Source organism: Cydia pomonella, chromosome 19 (assembly GCF_033807575.1).
Source record: "Cydia pomonella isolate Wapato2018A chromosome 19, ilCydPomo1, whole genome shotgun sequence".
Taxonomy (NCBI): Eukaryota; Metazoa; Arthropoda; class Insecta; order Lepidoptera; family Tortricidae; genus Cydia; species Cydia pomonella.
The window spans coordinates 2397461-2420785 of record NC_084721.1 but is presented as its reverse complement, the minus strand read 5'-3'; the positions used below and the strand labels follow the sequence as shown (position 1 = coordinate 2420785).

The following is a 23325-nucleotide window of genomic DNA, read 5'->3' as shown; positions in this document are numbered from 1 at the left end:
TAAAAGTCGTATGTTCACCAAAATTTGACATGAATGGTGACATTGCCACAAATTTTCATTACAAAATGACATGCATTTAGTGTTGTGAATTTAAGCTTCGAGGCGTAAACTACATGAGTCGAGTCGCGACTGCTGAGTCTAGAAGCCTCGAACCTTAGAGCCTCGAACGTATAAGCCTCAATTTAATAAGTTCGCGTTGCTGCTTAAGATCACAGAAACCTCGAGTCTTTAGACCTCAAGCTTTAAAGCCTCCTAAGCTTTGAGGGTTTAGGTCTATATGGTTTGGAGCATTTAAGTCTTAAAAGCTTCTAACAAATTAGATCAATCTATGCCATATTTGATAGTTATACACGGTGCCCGTCAGGAACCCAAGCGATTTTAACAGCGTAATCCTGAGGTCATAAAATATAATGTTAATTTTTGTGAAATAAAAGAAAAAAAAATATTTGGACGTTATCGCATTTTTGTTTGTAAAATATCAATTAAAGTGGGTTAACAATACCTCTAACATAAAGTTCAAGATTTATTTTGACTGCAGATCAATTTTATAAGTGACATCAGTCTTTTTACGATCTGTTAATCACTACACCCAGACATTACTACAAAGTGGCAACGTAGTTAGGTTCATAATATTCTTAAACAGAAAAAACACAATAATACTTTCTGCCTAAAACGCTCATTGTTTGAGCTCTTAATGCTCGACTCAGGCCTTCGAGGTTCGGGGGGCTTGAGCTTTCAATAGGCCCGAATTTTTAAAGCTTGAGCTCTCTATGATGCCCGAGTCTTAAAAACTTACTCTTAAGAGCTCGTAAAAAGCTTGAATCGTTAAGGTTCTGAACCATGTTTGAGCACCTTCAACGCTTAAGTCTTCAAAGCTTGAACCTTTAAGGTTTGCGAGCCTTTAAGGTTTCAAAGTCTTCAAGACTAGTCTTTTAACAACACTACATGCATTGGCTTGGTTCTTCACACTTGCTCGAAAAAGATCTTATTTCATGCAGGTCTACTGAAGGACAAAGGCCTATATTGTTCCCGCGGGAAAAACGAGTTAAAAGGCTGTCATTACTAGAAATGTTATTAATAATCCATAGAATACACGAGGGGAGGTCCAAAAGTTCAAGGAATGGAAGATTTATCGCTGCTATTTTTACTATATATAAATGACCTTCCAAGAGTATGTAATCATAAGACAGTCTTATTTGCAGATGACATTTCAATCGTAATTTCTAATGACATTAATGACATTGCTTTTATGAATAATATAAATCTTGCTATTGATTCTATATGTAATTGGTTGGGACACAATAATTTGTTAGTAAACATAAATAAAACGAAATACATTCAGTTCTGCAATATACGAACACAAACTCCGAAGTAAATATTAAATGTAGAGATGAAATTATTGAAGAGGTTAATGTCACCAAATTCTTAGGTATTTTGGTAGACAGTCATTGTAATTGGAGGTACCATATAGACAACATTTGCACCAAATTAGAAAAATGTACATATGCCTTAAGACAACTAAACCGGGTTGCTGGTGAAAAAGTAGCCCTAACAGCATACCATGGTTATGTTGCATCTCAATTACGGTATGGTCTAATAATTTGGGGTAATGCGAGTTATATAGGGCAAGTGTTCTTAGTTCAAAAGAAATGTGTGAGAGCCATAAGTGGGAAAGGACGTCTGGAACCATGTAGGCCATTGTTTAAAAAATTTAACCTTTTAACCCTCACTGGACTATACATTTTTGAAATCGCAATATTTGTATACACAAATTCTCACATATATACAACGGTTAGTACACACCCTAAGCTCCGACCAAGAGATCCTACAAAATTAGTTATGCCAAGATGTAGAAGCGCGTTACAGAGGAAAAATTGTCACTCTATGTCAATAAAAATATTTAACAATTTACCTCTCGTAATAAGACAACAACCATCGATAACCCAGTTTAGGCGGCATCTTTTTACATGGTTAAAAGAAAAATGTTTTTATACAATGAATGAATTTTTAGAATCTGATAACGAAGAATAAAATGTAATCCTTATTTACTTATGATATTTAAAATGAACAATATGATTGAAATTTGTAGTATAATGTTGTATTAATTTTTAAATTATTTCATGTTTGTAAGTACTTATACTAAATATAGTTGTTAGTGTGTATAAAATTTTTTTGCATGCGTATTATTAGCTAAGTGTGTGATCTAATTTTACATATGTAAAGATGACCATTAATGTTTACCACACTTAATGCAAATAAATATATTTAATTTAATTTTTATCAATTTAATTTAATTCTATTTTCAAATTGCCACATTTTTTTTTTCAATATAATCTTCCTTCAGACTGTGAGTACAAATTCTTCTTGAACGCTGGCTTAATTCCCTTGGCGAGTGCATTTATATTATTAAGTTCGTGGAAACTTTTGAGTTGCAACCATCATAAATTTCCTGTTGGCATGTGTCCAAGCAAGTTGGTACTACCTTTCTTATTTTGAGATTTATTTAACAGGATAGGAAGTCGACTTCCCCAGAGTGCTCGCGCTATGAGCATTTTGCCGCCTGTGACGAAAAATCTGTGATTACTTGAATACTATACGTGTGTTATGATGCCCAAAGGGTAAAACGGGACTTTATTACTAAGACTCCGCTGTCCGTCCGTCTGTCTGTCTGTCCGTCTGTCACCAGACTGTATCACATGAACCGTGATAGCTAGACAATTGAAATTTTAACAGATGATGTATTTCTGTTGCCGCTCTAACAACAAATACTAAAAAGTACGGACGTGAGCGAGTCCGACTCGCACTTGTCCGGTTTTTTGTAATACAAAATGTAAAACGAATAAATGTTACATTTTCTAATAGTATTTAATTTATATATATCCCATGAAAATTATTACAAACTGATTTATCCTTTTTTAACAAAAAAAAAATGCTTTCGTACATCCGATTGGTCTTCTCTGCAGTTCGCGTTTCTTAACCGAGTCTCGTGACAGTTTGTGAGCATGTTTGGTGGTTAGATAAACTTTTTTCTGTCGTTGTTTAACAACATTTTATTTATAATTACAATGTACATAATGGATATATACAGAGGATTACTATATTTACTATAACTAGCTTAAATCTAAGATAGGCCCTTAAGACATAGTACCAAGGATGTTGGCGGCATTTCCTCGTTGTATCCCAGTACTGATACGTTGTGCGAGGAAGCCGCCAACTCTTCGGTCACCAGTTACGTCAACCAGATGCTTCATGATTTCTGCAAAAAACTTGTGCGCGCTGGGACCGTCGTTTAGATTTTTAAAAACGTTTGAACTGGTGGAAAATCATTCGTCAAGCGTCAGTAGAGTTGTGGAACTTAAGACTATTTTGACCACTAGTTCGCAAGTCCCGATTTTGTGTAAGTAGTAACAAACCAAATAATGTTTCTGTTATGCAAAATTTTCTCTTACTGTACTCACAATGAAAGGAAGGAATTCTTTTGTAGCAATATAATGATTTCAATGATCAGTACCTATTGTTGACAGTACCTCACAATACATGCAAACATCAATGCGTCGCCTATGACTATTTTGCTTTGTTTATTCATATTAGATGACGCTATGTTTGATAACTATAGGACCTTAGTAGTAAGTAACTGCTTCAGGCAACAGTCTATTCGAAACTACCACCTACCAAGCATGGTCAATCGGTCAATCATCTAGACAGACGGTTTAAAAAAAGAAAAAATGTCTTGGTTTCCCGCTCTAGTTTGTCTTTATCTTTATGTATTCAGTGTGGCGGGAAGTGAGATTCAAGAGGAGTTACTTTCGCCTCCTTACATACCGACGGAAAACGGGGTGGTGAAAGGGAAATTAGTTAAAAGTGTAGATTTTTCATACATGGCTTATTTGGGGATACCTTACGCTGCGCCTCCAGTTGGAGAAAATCGATTTAAGGTAAGTAGATAAATACAGTGCATAACGATTCGTTATCATTAGCCAAGGTATAGATTTTTTTATTTTAACCAACCAAACGACAAATCACAACGTTTCTTAATAGCGGGAAATAGTGAATTTGGTAATATTTAAAGCTGCTTGCAAGCAGGGTGGCCATATCTGATTTCCGGTTTTACGAGAAAACTGCATTAAAAATACGAGATTCGAGGTTTAAATACGAGACAGGCCGTTTTTATTTATAAAAAAAATTACATAAATTTTTTGTTAGGTACTCAAATTTGGCGTAATTAATTCAATAATCTATACAATTGCTAAATTCCTTAATGTAAGACTTTAAAAACTGTGTGCGAGGAAATAAATATTGTTAGAGTAGGTATTTTTATTATTAAATGCAACTGAGACATAAAATTACGGGACAATTTACTGTCCCGTATTGATTTCGCCAAATTACGGGACAGTAAAAATTCGAGCCTGAAATACGGGACAAGTAAAATACGGGACATCTAGTCACTCTACTTGCGGGGTATGTTTATGGAGAAGGGATAACTGACGATGTCTCAGGTAAATGACAGTCATGTGGACCGTTTTATGAAGTCAAACATGTACTAAGAACTTCGTCGCTACATCTATTATGTAATATGACTAGGTGATGATTAGCGTTTAGACTGTATTGCCTCTTCACCATGATTTTTTGTAACACCGTTGCATAAACTTTCTACATAAGCACGAAAATTGACTGCAATTTTATCGACACTGAATTAATAATTGATAAAGAAACATAAACATCATATTTGGATGAAACAAATTCGATTTTCCTAACCGTCAAACTTCCGTCTGTCGACATATAATACGTTTTTATCGTAAAGAAGCGGCTAATGTGGGTTGGAACCTCTGCGATTCCTACAACTAGCTACGTGAGCTTTTAATATTTAAAATAAATTGAGATTAAATATTAAATGTTCACTTACCTACTTAATTAAATAATCACGTGAATCCAAGCATCCAAACACAAATACAATATCTCACTAATCGTCACAGTCAAATCGTTAATCTGTATTTTGATTCGCAAACAACTTAGATAAGCAAATAAATTTTCAAGGTGTATAAACATATACCAGAAATGTATTTGTAAATGCTATAATTTTAAATAGGTACTACGTTTGTTATCCAGAGTCCATTACCAGCAATGCCATGGAATGGAGTGTACGAAGCAAGCAGAACAGTCCAGTGCCCACAATCCGGCTACGGTGAAGAAGACTGCCTCGTTATCAATATCTTCACTCCAATCCCCATCAACCGGCAGCACCATCGACGTCCCCTTCCAATCCTGGTTTTCATCCACGGAGGCGCTTTCATCAGAGGAACCGCCCCAACGACTGGCATGGAGTATCTCCTTAAGCATGATATCGCAGTGGTGACATTTAACTACAGATTAGGCGCGTTAGGCTTTTTGTGCCTTGGCACTGAGGATGCACCTGGCAACGCTGGCTTAAAAGACCAAGTAGCCGCGCTGCAGTGGATCCAAAGAAACATTATAAATTTCGGAGGACATCCACGACATGTGGTCATCTACGGTACGGATGCCGGAGCTGTTTCTGTAGACCTTTTAATTATGTCGAAGATGAGCGCTGGCTTATTCAAAGGGGCTATACTGGAATCCGGATCAGCCACATCGCCTTGGTCGGTCGATGTTGACCCAATAGGAACAGCTACAAAATTAGCAGAAACATTAAACTTTATCCCAAAGGATATAGAAGATTTAGCTCTGTTTTACAAAAACAAAATTGTGGATGATTTAACAACCGTAAATGAATTATACTATAATAGTTTAAATGATGGGACTGTCGGGTTTTCACCATGTATTGAAACATCTGGTGCAAAACCTCATATTAGACAATTTCTGCAAGAGTCACCGTACGATATGCTGATGAATGGTAAATATGACGAGGTACCAGTCCTGGTAATTTTTTCTTCATTAGAGGGACTTTTCCTGAAGAATGCACAGTATTATGAACAGATATTTAAAGAGAGAATGGAAAATGAATTCGAATATTTCTTGCCAGGGAATCTAGCTTTTGAAACGGAAGAAGATAAAAGGATTTTAGCTGAAGCGATCAAGATATTCTATTACGGGAATAGAACCATAAGCAAGGAGACGCTGGTGGAAAACTTGGAGTATTTTGGGGACAGTCTTGTTTTGAATGGAATTTTGAAATCTGTAGAATATCATTGTAAACGCATGCCTGTTTATTTGATGGAGTTCTTTTATAAAGGCAACCTGAAGACGTACGAGCCATTATACGAGAACATAACAGTGGCAGGACATAGTGCGGCATCGGAGCATGCTTTTGTTTCATCGCTAATCACGAATTTGGAAGATATGCGGGCCGTGGAAACATTTGCAGAGTTGATAACGAACTTTGTGAAACATGAGTAAGTGTTCATATATTTGCGGATTTTTCTTTTTTGTTAATGCTTGCCGCTTGCTTCATTTGAATTTTTTAAAAATCACCACACTAGCGCGTAAAGGCTCCCTTTATTATTTTAAAAACTGATACCTACAACCGCTCTGGTATTGCGGGTGTTCATAGGCGACAATAATCGCTTACCGTCAAGTGTTTCGTCTCTCCGATTATTATCTTCATCATAAAAAAAAACAGATGACTTAAATTATCTATCTATCTAAGTATCTACTCAAGAACGCTGTATGATCTGTGACTGAATCTGACAGATCTGTGACTTCGGCCTTTTTTACCCGACTGCCAAAGGGAGAAGGGTAATGTTTTTCGAGTGTATGTATGTATGTCTCCTCCTGTAGCCTAAACGGCTTGATGGATTTTGATGTATGAGGTATCGTTAGATTCGTTTTGATCACGGGAGTGTCATAGGATGTTTTAGGGGGTAAATAAAAAGTTAAAAAATATTAAAAAAAAAAAACCCGACTGCACACTAAAAAAAAAGAGAAAAACAAGCCCCACAAGAATATTGTTGTTGATGGTAAGTATAGGCGGTAGGCGGGGACCAACAACCAAAATGACTATAAGTAACCCTCTGTTGGTCCCCGCCTGCGATACTTACCATCAACAACAATATTCTTGTGGGGCTTGTTTTCTCTTTTTTTTTAGTGTGCAGTCGGGTTTTTTGTTTTTTTTTATAATGATTAATTTTTTTCCTATAAATTCTAATAATTAACTATATTTCAGCAATCCAACCCCTCGCCTGACCTGCCTATTGCCCACCGCGTGGCCGCGCGTGAACAGCCCCAACAAGATGCAGTACATGCGCTTCGACGGGAACCTCATGATGGCAATCAGACCTCACTGGAGACGGAAGCAGTTTTGGGACAATGTGTTCAAGCTGTATAGGTCACAGCTCAATCCTGTAGAACCCTGTTGAGAATTTTTGTTACATTTTTGGGAGTCCGCTGGTTGGCGCGGGTGCACGGCGCGGGTACACGCACACGGGTGCCATTGTAGGTAAAGTCCGTCACACGCGTCCGCGCCAGCTAGCGTTGCTCATACCAAAGAGAATTGGAAATAGAGGTGGATTGTCAAAAAAAACTTGTATCCACAGTAAATTTACTGTCATCTTTAGACACATGATTAAAACTTTTATAACGTTATTTGACTTTGATCCTTATTATTTCACTGATGTGTTAAATTTGTTAAATATCAAAAAGTGGCGCCATCTAATAGATCACAGGCCAAAGTTATGGCGGGATCGTTTCGAGCGATGACGCCACAACCTTTAACAGAGGTCTGGTAAGATCGCGCCACTTTTTGATACCTATTTAACAAACTTAACACATATCAGTGAAAGAATAAGAATCAAAGTCAAATGGCGTTCTAAAAGTTTCAATCAAGAGTCGAAAGATGGCAGTAAATTTACTGTGGCTACAATCACCTCTATTTCAAATTCTCTTCGCTGATACCTAGAATATGCGTTAACCACCGGGTGAGCGCACCCGCTCCATGCAACCGCGCCAGCCAGCGGCGTAGCGTGTGCTTTTGCCGCCCGGGGCCCATCAGAATTTTGCCGCCCCGTTTATGATCAACATTAGTTAATAGATAAGGAAAAGTTCCGTAAAAATGGTAAAATACAAAAAATAAATTCAAAAACTAAAACTCGACTACTGAAAATCGGGCTCTAAAAACAAAAATTATGAAAAAAAAATCTCATCTAAAATAATCACTCAGAAAATGCTTTATATTTATCATCTTTTAGATCAGTGGTGGGCAAACTTTCTTCATAGTGGGCCAGATTTTTTTAAGAAATTTAAGAGGAGGGCCAGAATTGCAGTAATACTGAATTTTGATTTGCGATTATCCTGGGCCAATGCCATATACTAAATATTTCATAGGACCGTTGGCGGGCGGGATAAAATCCTTTCGCGGGCCGGAGCTGGCCCGCGGGCCGTACTTGACCCACCACTGTTTCAGATAAAGAAATACAACAAAACATATTTTACCTGCTAAATTTTGTATACACTGTGGGAACAAGTAACCCGACAGATTTAACCTCGCATTCCTGAGGTCATAAGGAGCAAAAAATGTTGGATGACTTTTGGTTAAATTTGGCAAAAAAAAGTGTGGGTACATGTTTTGTGCATATGACATGTCATTACTTTTATTTGCGAGTTTCCTTTGAAACTTTAATGTCTGTCAGAAGGTATCTATGTCTAAATCAAGTCACATAGTACCAGCGTCGCAGCCATAAAGGCGTTTTTACTGAGTTATTTTGCTTGCAGACGCCGTCAGCTTGCAGACGTACTTACTATGTTTTTAGACAGATTGTTTTTATCAATGGTATATGTATGACGTTATGAAGATTAAATTAGTATTAAGCGAATGAGAGCGCGACAAATATACAATATGCAACATTATATTAATATCACATTAATATTACATTTTTATTTTCTAAACAATTTGCGAATTCGTTGTTCCTTGTTGTTAGCTATTGGCTTCCAGCTAATTCGCATGACTTCAGATAGAGACACATGGACATAAGGTCACCGACCTCTGGGATGGAGATGGCACATAAAGAAAAAACAATTTCAGAAGCCCGAACACTGCTGTATGAGCCATGACAGAAATTCTAAATGAATATGAAATATTACACAAAACTCGGCGGGGGGCGCCACTAGCACAAATAAACAATAGGCCTCAATGCATCAACCAGATATAAGTATATTCGTGACAAATAATCTGGGAAAACTTATCAAAAACTGTTTACAGCATAGTATAAGTTACTGTATGGTTTACGGTTATAGTAATACCCCCAATGATAATTATAAATTACAATGAAAAGCGCAATGAAAACGGTTACTTTTTTTATGACAATAAGGTTCGGATGGTATCGTACGGAAATCGAGCAAAAAATACGAGAAGAAGAAACTACCACAGAAAAACTATGGAGAAATAAAAGAGCAGAAACGAATAACGCTTAAGGGTCCCAAACAAGCTCGGTTCTGCATACAAACGTAGTTACGCTCTCATTATAAAAAGACTAGCTAAATTGCTCTGAAACTTTGTACTTACAAAGGACAAGGTATATCTAGGGCTGTAATTAGTTTATGTAGCCTCAATAACCACAGTTAAAAGATACAGCGACTTAAATTTTTCATACAAAACTTGTTTTTGCTCTATTTCGTTTGTTTTATTGACTTAAGGACTATTTCCACCAAACGGCCCGCATCGCAACGGAACGGAAAGAATTTTACGGTTTATAAACGATACTGAATCATATTCGCACTGTTTTTAAGTCTTTATTACCAAGCTACGCACAACAACCTCTCCGCGGGCGTCTTCCGCGGCATGTGATCGTCACCGAAAGTATCCTGCGACACGCGATCGGCACCGTTTGCTTGCCGTCGTGTCCGTTCGGAACCTTTCGGCTGTCGTCGCGTACGATCGAGGTCGTGGCCTGGTGAGCCCACCAGTCATCACCCATTCTCGAAAGTGCACGCGCTGCATAGATAATTATGCATCATGGATTTAGAGGAAAAATTGATTTGTTTGGTGCAAAAGCACACGTGTCTTTATGACATTAATTCTGTAATATTCTTTGAATTTTTGGACATCCAATTTCAAATCATTATGTTGTGTATGGAATTCGCCATTCTTACACCGCTTTTGCCATAAATAATCAACCCAAACTTTTCTTTTCCTGTTTTGTGTTTTCTGTTGATGTTCTTCTTCTTCTAATGCAATAGCCAGTAATGCTATACTTATATTCTCAACAGATTAGTTAAGACTACTTTTCCATACCGTTGTGTCTTCCTTGACCTCACTTGAATGTGTTAGTAACGTCTTGAAACTTATAAAGCTAACGTTAGTGCCGGTGGCCAAGTTTGTGGCTTCATAAAAGAATAATAGCCGCTACATTAACTCGCTGCTCGAGGAACACACAAACAGTTTTATCACTTAATGCTAACGGTTTATAAACCTGGACTTTTAGGTTTAAGGTCCTTTCTAAGAAGCCTAGTGGGTAGTGACCCTACCTACGAAGCTGATGGTCCCGGGTTCAAATCCTGGTAAGGGCATTTATTCGTGTGATGAGCATGGATATTTGTTCCTGAGTCATGGGTGTTTTCTATGTATTTAAGAATTTATAAATATTTATATATTATATATTATATCGTTGTCTAAGTACCCTCAGCACAAGCCTTATTGAGCTTACTGTGGGACTTGGTCGATTTGTGTAATAATGTCCTATAATATTTATTTATTTATTTTATTTTATAGTTATATAACTATATTTTTTCTGGGAAGGGGTGGACGGGTCCCTGATTATAATGATCATGACAAACAATCATGTTATTTCAGGATGTCGTTTTAAAATGAGACCGTAGCTTAGATGGTATGGGAGCGGCATTTCAATTCTTAGTTTTTAGGGTTCCGTACCAAAAAGGTGAAAAAAGTGCGACTATGTCCATCCGTTATTAACTTAAATACTCTTGGTTTTCTGCCTACGGTCAATAATAATGAGTATTATTAGTGATTTATTCAACACACGGAAAAATCGTAAATCAACCTATTTTTCAGTACACACACACTGCACACTTAGCTACTTAAATAAAAACTTGCTCACAATTGTTTGTCATAATGACATATGGCATTTTTTTTCTTCTCATTATATCAACGTTAATACTTTCCTGAAAGTCTGTCGTTCAGCCTCTCTTATTTTCTAATGTTCATATAAATAAATTAAATAAAAAGGATATGTACTTGTAATTATTCATCTCAAAGTATTTGAAGTACAAAAAACCACCATGTGCACGGATGAATAAATAACTCGAAAACCATGAAAGAGCTTTAATCTTTTTTAAGGTACTGTAGCAAATGAAACCCTGTTACTAAAGGTTTACTCTCGCTAAGAGCGTCCGTTAGCTCGGGTGTGTGCACGGAGCGGGTGGGCAGGTTAACGAAAAATAGCATGAATGCCACTAACTGACGCCGACGCTTGCGGCGGATTTTACCTACAATGACACCCGCGCGCGTGCGCCCGCCCGCTTCGTGCACCCGCGCCAGCTAGCGGACGCCCGAACCAGGGATCGGAACTAGTTTTTTGCATAAACTTCGAAATAACCATATAGTTCGGTTTATTTTATACTCCAAATGTAGGACTCAGTTGTGTTTTACAACTAAGCACAAAAATCATTACACTATGTCAAAACTTCAAATCTAGAACAAAAACGCATGCACATAATAGACAAAAAAAGCAAACAAAGACACTAAAACTAACTTTAAAAAACAAAACAAATTAATTAATATGGGCAGTATATTTCCGTACCCAAAGGGTAAAACGGGGCCCTATTACTAAGACTCCGCTGTCCGTCCGTCCGTCTGTCACCAGGCTGTATCTCATGAACCATGATAGCTAGACAGTTGAAATTTTCACAGATGATGTATTTCTGTTGCCGCTATATCAACAAATACTAATCTAAATAGTTAAATTAATATTATCACTTCTCCGCTACCTAAAGGTTGTCTGGTAGAGATCGCTCTTTAGCGGTAAGACCGCCTGTTGTCACCTCTGTCTTCATGTATGTCTCTCTGTAAATGTTATTTTGAGGTTGTGCATTAAAGAGGATTTGTATTGTATTGTATTATATGTATACTACGGAACCCTCGGTGGGCGAGTCCTACTCGCACTTGTCCGGTTTTTCATTAAGTCCGTGGTCCGAATAAAGTCCTTTTCAAGTCACGTTTCCCTTATTTATGATGTTCTCTTTTTATTTTTAAAAGCACTTTGATACTCGGTGCTGAAAAACTTAATGAATTCGACATTCCGTCCAAATTGTAAATTCGTGATACATTGTAGGTGAACTTTAATTGAAATGTTACGTTGGTATTTTACAATTTCAAGTTGCCACAAATATTTTTGGCGAAAAAGTAAGTAAAGTAGGTAGTTTTACGAGCTAACTATAGTTCAAAATCTCCCAATTATGGCCGAAAACTAACTCAAATCAAATATCTTATTTTCGGCAGGCGCCTTTCGTGCATTCTCGGCTCAGCATTGCTCTGAGCAATTATTAGGGTTGGCACAACTTGATGTCCCTATGCGTGACTTATTTTTGTATATATATATAAAATGTTACTATTAGGAATTTATAAGGGATCTCATAACTAAATAGACATAGACATAGACATAGAAAAGTTTTATTTAAAATAACAAATGAAGCTGAGTAAGATAAAAAAGGGTAATACAACTGCCTCATTGTTGAAAGCTAGTGATTTTTATTACTGTTTTAAAAACGAATAAATATACAACAACACAATATAAACAATACTAATAAAACAACACCGTGAACTGAATAGAAAAAAGACAAATGTCATTTTCCATTGTTTTACTTTTAGTTAAAATAATTATTATTTACTAGGCAAATGCGAGTAAAGCTATTTAGTTCATATGAGAGATACTTATTTATTGGCAATACATGAATCACATGTTAAATGGGCTAAAAGGTGTAATTTAAACTAAATAAGCTATAATTTAAAAAATCATACTTTAATAGCAGTAAAAGTATTTAATAAACAACGATAATCATAATATTATACTTCTAACACTAAGCCACATTTTCAGTAATGAATGTATCTAAATATACAGTACAAAATAAATAATCAGATTAAGGTACTTATCTCTGTCCGTGGCGCTGGTAGCACAACAAGTGACCGCTCGCCAGCGAGCATCATCCTTTTATACCTGGTTCAGGTAAATGGCATGATCTACTCGTTTCTTCGCCTACCGACATTATGCCGTATTTTAAATGTTTGAATAAAATGTTACAATTATGCGATTTCATAATGGCAAATCCAACACGTGCTCAACCACAGATAAGATAATGACTTGAATTTTGACAACCCTAAATAGCCGAAACGGATAGTACCATAAATTAGAAAGGGACAGCAGTATTCGTCCCTGAATCGCTGTCAAACTTCGGGTTTATAGGATGTGTCATTTCTGTATAGTTATAGTACTATTATTTATTCTGTTTTTTCGGTGAGACTGTTTTTGAATGAACCAATTCTAAACCGAAATATTTTCATAAAAGGGGAAATAATATAATCTCAGACAAACCAATAACAACATTAGTATGTATGGATACTTAATTATGTATTGAACATAAGGACCATAGTTGTAGCATCAACATCCTGTCGAACTGAATGTCAACCCTCCTTTTTTCGAAATCAGTTAACAAACTCCTCCAAAGCCCTAGCCAGAATCGTTTAGAGAATTAGAGGTAGAGAGCACCAATAGATTAAGAAACTAGTGTAATTAAAAGTACCTATGACAAAACGTACATTTTTAAAACAATAGGGAGTATTATTGCAATGTTCTACATAGAGTAACTTATACATGCTGTGCCTTAAACTGTTTTTGACAAGTTTTCACAGATAATAAAATATGACATTGAGGCATCAACGGTGTTTGTACGGAAGGCAGAGGCAAGGAACAGAAACTCCTTAGGCAGAATTGTTGCAAAAGTGTCCAGCTGTCAGCTAAAATAATAGTTTCAAATCTCTCCAGAGTAGCGCTAGAGTAGCTAAGAACCTAGACGTCATTGACGGAGTGTAGTGCGCTGTCTATGATTAGTTTTTTTCTCAAGTATTCTAGGTATTGTAGCGCCACCTATTTATGGGTTTTTGTCGGATACTTTTTGGTATATGGAGATTCTGTTCCTTGCCTCTACCTTCCATAGCTGTTTGTTTACAAACGGCCTACCGGGAAACAAGAAAATCTAAATTAAGTTATCTGCCTCTTCATCGCTCGAATACGCAAGAGTGATAGAGAAGTTAGATAGCGAAATTTCGATTTTCTTGTTTCGCGATAGACCCTCCGATTGTGATGGATTGTGGTAGTGGCGCCCCCTACGCAGAGTTTCGCGTTATATTCCCTATTGGCAGACTCAACCGATAGGGAGCGTGCGTGAACTGTAGGAGGCAGCACAGGAGCCGTCAGATTTTTGGCGCGAGGTGTAAATGTGACGTTTATTGTTCCGGTGTAGCCCACAAGATAGCAGAAACTACTATGCACAAGAAAACACGTGACGTGTAAATGTACATGTTTATGGTTCCGATTCAGGCCACAAGATGGCACACCCTCCAACGCGCACGGTCCCTATTACACAAGTTAGCGTAGTGATTATATGCTCTTTGAAGTTAGCTACCCCACAGTTCTGCCAACTTAGACAACGCCGGATTTATGGATGTCACATGTATTGATGTCACATGCGATAGGTGCTGGCGATATTGATTCTCTTGCCAAGAACGTAAGAAGCTTAGAAACAGACTAGAGCAAAGAGCATATAAGGACTAGAGATTGCATGTACAACAAACAATTTAACGACTCACAGGCTGAGACTAGTAACAAAAATGTGTTACATTTATATAACGACGGAACATCTGTGTCGAGTTAGTTTATGCGTTGTGGCTGCAGTTAACCTGATTGTCTGTAGGTACGAGTACCTACTGTAATACATCTAACGAAGATACGAGCCACGCTCTAACGCAAACAGATAATTTAAACCACTGGCTCTAACCTCAAAATTGTTACTATCACTCAACACACCTATCGACTCAGCAAACCAGGGTGCGTAGACAAGATGCCAATCGTTCATGGTCCGTAGAGTAGCGTAGTTATCTCTCTCTATCACTCTTCCATATTAGTGCGACAGTGACAATTGCGTTTCGTTCGCAACGGATCGTTAACGACTGGCATACGGAAGGTGGAGATAAGGAACGAAATCTCCATGTACCAAAAAGTGTCATAATTTTTTTTTTAAATAGGTGGCGCTACAATACCTAGAGTACTTGAACAAAAAAATCAAATCATAGACAGCGCAATTCACTCCGTCAATAACGCCTAGGTTCTTAGCTACTCTAGCGCTACTCTGGAGAGATTTGGAACTATTATATATAGCTGACAGCTGGACACTTTTGCAACAGTTCTACCATAAGAGATGCCACTCCTCTTAATTCCACACTCCATAGACTGGCATCTTGTCTACGCACCCAGTTGCCGGTACACTATTATTATGGCGCGATCGGAGCCTATACGGAATAGGGAATATTATACACGAAACTCTGCGTAGGGGGCGCCACTACCAGAATCCATCACAATCTGAGGATCTACCGCGAAACAAGAAAATCCGAATTCCGTTATCTAACCTCTCTATCCCTCTTGCTTATTCGAGCGAAGAAGAGGCAGATAACTAAATTTGGATTTTCGTGTTTCCCGGTAGGCCCTTTATAAGCAAATCGCCTTGATAAATCAATGTCATATTTTATTATCTATGAGAACTTGTCAAAAAACAGTTTAAGGCACTGTACCGTTCGATGAGAGTTGTGGGAGAATTAAAACTGCAGCGTTCATGCAGATAGGTAGTGCAAGACAATTTATTAAAGTAAACAACTATACTCGATGACATTTAGAACCCGTAACGCCATCTGTTCGCGGTAATGAGTTTTAATACATAAGATAGATAGGTTCACATGCAAAATTAGGACTTTATAATTATTGTGAACACATAGTAGATGGCGTAAACAACTAATAGCATTAATTAACTTGAACATACTCCCCCGGAAAGGACGGAGTCCTTTACACCAGGTAAAACACATAATTTAGTTATAGATCTTTGAATAACACCAGAAATTGTCCGTATTTCATAAGTCCGAGTTAAGCCATCAGGTCCTGGATGCTTCCCTATAACACGGCCCATTGGCCAGCTTCCAGGCGGGAGTCGTTGATCTTTGACCAATACCAGATCGCCTATGTCCAGATCTTTGGTTACGCGGTTCCATTTAGGACGTTGCTGAAGACGGGTTAAGAACTCCTTCTGCCATTGTCTCCAAAAATCTTGCAACATCTTTTGCGTAAGCTGCCATCTAGATAGCTGGTGAATCTTAGAGTCCGTATAGTCATTATCAGGGATACTAACAATCTGTTCAGTGGTCAGAAAATGACCTGGGGTTAATGGTTGTAATGAGTCCGGATCGTCATTGAGAGGGTATAAAGGCCGAGAATTGAGGCATCCTTCAATCTGGGCGAGTAACGTCGTCAATTCTTCAAAGGTGAGCGTTGAGTTTCCTATTACCCTTTTCATATGGTATTTGATTGATTTTACGCCGGCCTCCCATATACCACCAAAATTAGGAGCTGCAGGAGGGATATATTTCCATGTAATCCTCATATTATCTAACTGGGCTGCAAACTCATCTGGGATTCTTGCTTGACCTTGGCGCCACATGGCTATCAAATCCTTCTTGGCTCCAATGAAATTTGTGCCATGGTCGCTCCACATCTCTGCGCATCGTCCTCGTCTAGATACGAATCGCCTTAAAGCCGCTAGAAATGCCTCTGTACTTAAACTACTCACGAGTTCGATGTGAAACGCTCTGGTCACCATGCAGACAAAAAGAGATATGTACGCCTTAGTGGATTTTGCTCCACGGCCTTTGCTCATCCGCACATTTATAGGTCCTGCAAAATCTACTCCGCTGATCAGAAAAGGCTTTGCGGGTTTTACTCTTATAGCAGGTAGATCTCCCATTAGCTGATTGCTGGTTTCTCCTCTCTGCCGGATACAAACGATACAGTTGCGTACATATTTCTTTATTTTATTAGTCATGTTGATTAGCCAGTATTTGGATCGAAGATACATCACCATCAACTGTGGACCGCCATGAAGAGTGCTGCTGTGTGCTTCTGCTAGAAGAAGAGGTAACAGAGCATTGTCCTTCGTGATTATAATGGGGTGCTTCTGTTGGGCTTCTAAATCAGCATGGCGAAGTCGGCCGCCTACTCTCAACACACCCTTTGGATCTAAAAAGGGGGCGAGTGACAACAATCGACTTTTTCTTTTCAGCTGTCTCTTACTCTTTAAATCATCAATTTCTTCTTGAAATTCGATTTCCTGGGATCGTCTTAAGCAAATGGTAAGTGCTTCATCTCTCTCTTTAGTCGTCAGGTAAGTTGGTAAATGATCTTTATTTTCTCTCTTTCTTTTCAGATGCAGCATCCATCTTCGACAGTATGCGATTATTCTCACCAGTTTCCCGAGCGACGAGTATTTAGCAATCAAGGTAAGTATTAAATCCTCTTCCTTTTCTTTAGTTGTAGTAACCAATGTTTTAATAACTTTTCTGCATTCTAAGTCTGTTTCAGGTACTACTGTTCCCGGCAGTTCAAGGGCTGGCTCTTTGAGAAACGCCGGTCCATCTCACCAGAGTGTATTTTCCAAGAGCTTTTTTGGCATAACTCCTCGTGAGGCTGGGTCTGCAGGATTGTGTTTAGTATTGACGTAATACCACCCGTTTATCTCATTCATTTTGTTAATTTCAGTAACTCGATTTTTTACAAAAGGAGTCCATCGACCAGGGTCTCCTTTTATCCATGACAGAACAACTTGTGAGTCCGACCAGGCAAATACTTGATGTTTTTGAACTTTTAATATGCTTACAACGTGTTTCAGGAGTCTACACAGCAGAACAGCTGCGCACATCTCTAATCTTGGCATGGATATTTGCTTCAAAGGGGCTGTTTTCGTTTTAGCCGTGAGTAGAGATACTTGTACTTGCTCGTCTGTGTCGATGGCTCGGATGTATATTACTGCTGCGTAAGCGCTCATCGAGGCATCAGAAAATCCATGAACCTCAATCGAACTTCTGTCTGCATTTGTATGTACCCAGCGATTTATCTTTACTTCTGTCAGTGCAGGAATCTCATTTCTAAACTTCATCCACTCTTCCTTCACTTCAGCTGCGAGTTCTTCATCCCAACCAACACCTAATTGCCATAATTTCTGCATGAATGTTTTAGCGATGACTACTGCAGGCGCCAGCCAACCCATCGGATCAAATAATGATGCTATATCTGCTAAAACATTCCGCTTCGTGACTGGTTGTTCAGGTAAGTCTTTCAAATTATTCGTAATTTGCAATTTGTCTTCTTTAGTGTTCCAAATTATACCCAAAGTCTTAATACTGTCTCTTCCATCTACTTCTCTTTGGGCCTTTGGAGATCGTTTTACAGGTTCAATCTCTTGCATGAATGCTTCACTATTTGAACTCCACTTTTGAAGTTCAAACCCACCCTTTTTGATAATTGCTGTAATTTCTTTCTGATTTCTTTTAGCTTGCTCTTCTGTTTCATGCCCCGACAGAACGTCGTCCATGTAGAAATCTTCCAATATGATACGCTGTGCTTCAGGATACTCTTGACCCTCATCTATCGCAACTTGACGTAAGGTTTTGATGGCCAAGTAGGGAGCGCAAGAGGTCCCGAAGGTAACGGTAAGTAATTTGTAATCTTCTATCGGTTTTTTAGTATCGGTTCTCCAAACGATGCTTTGATAATTTGTATCTGCCTCATCAACTTCAATCTGCCGATACATTTTAATGATGTCTGCGACATATGCGATTTTGTGTGTTCTCCATCTCAGCAGTATATCGCGTAAATCTTGTTGAAGAGTAGGGCCTATGAGTAATGCATCGTTTAAGGTAGCCCCATTAGTTCCAGCACATGAAGCATGAAATACAATTCTCACTCTTGTAGTTTCTTTGTCTTCCCGTATAATAGCGTGGTGAGGTAGATACACGCAATTCTCGGTTATTTCTTTATCATCTACTTTCTTCATGTGTTGTAGTTCTAGGTACTCTTTTAAGACGTCGTTGTAATCATCTTTCAATTTTGGATTCTTATCTAATCTTCTTTCTAGCGACATCCATCTCTTCACTGCTATCTCTCGTGAGTCACGTGGTAAAACAGGTGTATCTTCTCTAAATGGCAGCCTGACCACGTAACGACCATCTTCTCTTCTTTTGTGCGTCTTCTCATAAATGTCTTCTGCCTTCTTTTCGTCTGAGGTTAGTGTATGGCTTTCTTCTTCTATGGTTTCTAACTCCCAGAACTTCTTCAGCATGTTATTAAGATCAACATTAAGATGCATGCTGACGATGTTTTTTGTGGCAGTGTGCTCTGTCCTCACATTCCCGCAAATTATCCACCCCAGGTGACTGTCTTGTGCTATAGGTGTTCCTGAGGGGCCATTGATCACTCCAGGTTTAATAACTTCGCTCCAAATTTCGACTCCTAAAAGCAAGTCGATGTGACCTGGAGTGTGACATGTTGGATCTGCGAGGCACAACTTCTCGACATGTTTCCAGTTTTCCATCTTCACTTCATTCTCCGGCATAATGTCGGTGATGTGATGAACAACGTATGTAGTTGCTTTCATTTTCATTTTCAGCTCGATTCTTGATGAGAACTCTATTTCAGTTACATACTTAAGTGTAGTCTTCATCTTCTCAACCCCTGTTACATGCCCACTGACTGAGGTACGTCGTAAACGAAGCCTTTGTGCCGCGGCCTCAGTTATAAAAGACTCTTGTGAGCATGGATCCAACAGCGCTCTCATCAAGTGTTTTTCTCCGTTCTCAGCGTATACTTGCACTAATGCAGTTGGCATCAGCCGCGCGTGATTCCCCGTAGTGAGGTGAGATATAATTATCTTTTTATTTTTATCTTCTTTTTCTTCCTTGATATCTTCTTTATTCTCTAAAAGCGGCGTTGATGACTCCGGAACCGGCGCAGAGGTCTGAGACTGCGGGCTCCACGTGCTATGCAGCAGAGAGTGGTGTTTTCTCCCACATTGGCGGCAAGAAGATCGATGTTTGCAGAACTTAACTGAATGCCCCGGTACTAGGCAATTAAAACAAAGCCGCCAGCCTTGCACATATTCCACTCTCTTATCTACTGCAAGTTTCGTAAATTCCTTACAAGTGTATAATAGGTGGTCTGGGTTACAAAAAATGCATTTTTGTTCGCTTTTATTTATATGAAAACTTCTTTTATTTACAGGTGCAGTCGACGACGGAGCTTGTATCATTTCCAAAACACGAAATCTTTTTTCCAGGAACTTGGTTAACATGTTTAGTGTTGGTAATTCACTGATATCTAGGGACCCGAGCTCGAGTTCCCATTCTTTATGTGACTCCGAGTCTAATTTATTTACAATTAAATGAATTACCAGTGTATCCCATGTATCAACTTGTATATCTTGATTCTTCAATTTATTCAAACATTCACTTGTGGTGTCTAACAAATCTCGTAACCCTTTCGATGTTCCCGTAGCTAATTTTCGTTGATTTACTAATCGTGTCAAAATTGTGTTAACAATTATTCGTTTATTGTTGTATCTTTTTAATAAAACATTCCATGCTATGTCGTAATTACTCTCGCTGATAGGTATATGCTTAAGTAACTGTTCCGCCTCACCCGATAAACAACTTTTTAAATAATGCATTTTTTGCACTTTATTGAGTGTGGTTTTATTGTGTATTAGCGATGTGTACATATCGTGAAACGAAGTCCATTCGTGATAACTGCCAGAGTACTGTGGGATATTAATTTTCGGCAGACGAACTTCATCACTCATACTAGTGGCATTTGGAGGGTTATGTGAACTCGATGCACTTTCTCCGCTTCGTGAATTTAACTTCAATAACAAATCCATCATATCTGACCGTAACTCGATGTATTGTTCTTCGACTTCCATAAAATAATCTTTTGTGAAATATTCATACTGTCCGCGATCTTTTTTAGATACTAATTTCAACATTTCCATGTGATTGCTGTGAAACCGAGTCCAATATTCGGTCAATATTTCCATCCGTAACTGTACATAACCACTAGTTAATCTTTGTTTCGGTGATTTCTTGTAATTAGAAATAGCTTTCACCAACAACGCGTACACGTTTTCTTGTTCCTTTATATAGTCCTCCATAATGAAGATATACGCACACCAACGTTTATATACACTTATCAAGTCTATTTATCACTTATTATACAGTTTTTTCACTTTAATTTCTTCATTAATCCATTTAAATTCGTTAAAACGTGAACAACATTTGAGGTTAATTTCGATGTCACACTAAAATAGTTCTTATATCCGTTCGGTAAGGACCACTTTTGTACCGTTCGATGAGAGTTGTGGGAGAATTAAAACTGCAGCGTTCATGCAGATAGGTAGTGCAAGACAATTTATTAAAGTAAACAACTATACTCGATGACATTTAGAACCCGTAACGCCATCTGTTCGCGGTAATGAGTTTTAATACATAAGATAGATAGGTTCACATGCAAAATTAGGACTTTATAATTATTGTGAATACATAGTAGATGGCGTAAACAACTAATAGCATTAATTAACTTGAACAGGCACAGTTATGTATAAGTTACTGTATGTACGGAAGGAGATAAGGAATGGAATCTCCATATACCAAAAAGTGTCATTAAAAAACCTTAAATAGGTAGCGCTACAAAAAATAAATCAATACTTGAAAATAAATCAAATCATAGACAGCGCACTTCACTCCGTCAATAACGCCTAGGTTCTTAGCAGCTACTCTAGCGCTACTCTGGAGAGATTTGGAACTATTATTTATAGCTGACCACCGGACACTTTTGCATAAGTTCTGCCTTTGGAGATTGCGTTCCTGAACTCTACCTTCCATAACTGTATGGTTTACGATAGGTGCTAGTGCTGCACTCTGGCGGCAGAACATTGCAGTAATACTCCCTATAGGGGATATTACACAAAACTCTGCGTAGAGGGCGCCACTACCACATTCTGAGGGCTTACCACGAAATAGGAAAATCGAATTTTTGTTTCTGCCTCTCTATCACTCTTGCATATTCGAACGATAAAGAGGCAAGATAACGAAATTTCGATTTTCGCGTTTCGCGGTAGGTCTTTGTAAACAAACCGTTTTGATGCGTCAATGTCATAGTAAAAACTTCTCATAAAAAATGCTTAAGGCATAGTATGTATAAGTTACTCTATGGTTTATGTGATGTGATAGTGCTGCTCTCTGGCGTCAGAAGATTGCAGTAATACTCCTTATTGAAGAGAGTCACGACTCGCACTTAGCCGCTATTTTTATGACGATAAAAAAGTTCAAGTCAAATTTGACATTACATTGTCACAGCTACCAGCAGCAGCTATTTTATAAGTTATTATTTGAATAATACAAAGATGGAAGTCCCCGAAGCAAGTGTAGACGCGGTAACTATACTTGATGTCCTCGGTGTAGATGTCTGCCGCCGAGCGATCCTGGCTTATGTGGACCTTGACGATATTGTCCGCTCCGAGAGAGTCAGCCGACGCTGGCAGCAGATGGTACTAGATTATCTGCAGACTTCTCGTTTACATTTAGAAGCCAAATCATTATCTGATTTAGAGAATCGTTTCTCTTATGTTTTAGGACTTTGTCGTACCATAAACATAGATTTTGGTTGCACCTGGACATGTTTACGCAATATAGTCGAGAAATTAGGAGCTCAAATAGTAAGTTTGTCCACCAATCAAAGAAATAAAGAATTTTGGGAGATCATTATGCCGAATTGTCCTCAATTGCAACGTTTATACTTAAGTGGAATTAAAGTCTTTGGCTTTCGCATTTTAGATCAAGATGTAATTGAGATATTCCGTGATAAAGATTGGGAACAAATAGAGATTGAATTTTTACTCTTAACTGGATATTGTCTGAAATCTATCAACTCAAATAATTTAAAGTTTCTCAGTCTTAACAACTGCTCATACTTAGAAATCCACCACTTAACGTCTATCGCAAATCGCTTACGAAACGTTACAAAGTTGCAGTTTAACGGGAACGGGGAAATAATTCTAGAAATACATTTGCTGCTTAAAGAAATTCCAAAGGTAGAACATTTATCATTATGTAACTACTATGAAGTCGGGAAAGATGAATTCATCGAGTTGAGCGACGAATTCAAAACATGCATCAGTCACCTAAACCATTTAAAACGACTTGAGATGAACCAGAACAGATATGTCACTAGTTCATTAATAAGAAGCATAGCAAGAGGA

The 23325-nt window shown here is 38.1% G+C and overlaps 2 protein-coding genes across 2 annotated transcripts; one reads left to right on the top strand and one right to left on the bottom strand.

Annotated features, from left to right (window-relative positions):
• The first annotated feature begins 3427 nt into the window (after positions 1 to 3427).
• On the top strand, positions 3428 to 8830 carry LOC133528207 (esterase FE4-like). The gene is made up of 3 exons (XM_061865475.1): positions 3428 to 3935; positions 5107 to 6368; positions 7139 to 8830. Exons 1-3 carry the CDS (start codon positions 3726 to 3728, stop codon positions 7329 to 7331), a joined length of 1665 nt encoding a protein of 554 aa, XP_061721459.1. The 5' UTR covers positions 3428 to 3725; the 3' UTR covers positions 7332 to 8830.
• Positions 8831 to 17620: 8790 nt separating this feature from the next.
• LOC133528480 (uncharacterized) lies at positions 17621 to 21219 on the bottom strand. Its single transcript, XM_061865871.1, has 3 exons — positions 21118 to 21219; positions 17936 to 20208; positions 17621 to 17711 (listed from the first exon to the last, which is right to left on the bottom strand). The coding sequence occupies exons 1-3, from the start codon at positions 21217 to 21219 to the stop codon at positions 17621 to 17623; spliced, it is 2466 nt and encodes an 821-aa protein (XP_061721855.1).
• Between the last annotated feature and the right edge of the window lie 2106 nt (positions 21220 to 23325).

Bases quoted from the DNA above. Each gene is read 5' to 3' on its own strand.
- LOC133528480 (XM_061865871.1), bottom strand. From the start codon at position 21,219: ATGGAGGACTATATAAAGGAACAAGAAAACGTGTACGCGTTGTTGGTG. The intron at 20,209-21,117 runs GTACAGTTACGG...TACACTTGTAAG, and splicing joins AAAGATTAACTAGTGGTTAT to GAATTTACGAAACTTGCAGT. The intron at 17,712-17,935 runs GTGCGCAGCTGT...ACAATCCTGCAG, and splicing joins TCCATGCCAAGATTAGAGAT to ACCCAGCCTCACGAGGAGTT.
- LOC133528207 (XM_061865475.1), top strand. From the start codon at position 3,726: ATGTCTTGGTTTCCCGCTCTAGTTTGTCTTTATCTTTATGTATTCAGT. The intron at 3,936-5,106 runs GTAAGTAGATAA...TTTGTTATCCAG, and splicing joins TTGGAGAAAATCGATTTAAG to AGTCCATTACCAGCAATGCC. The intron at 6,369-7,138 runs GTAAGTGTTCAT...ACTATATTTCAG, and splicing joins ACGAACTTTGTGAAACATGA to CAATCCAACCCCTCGCCTGA.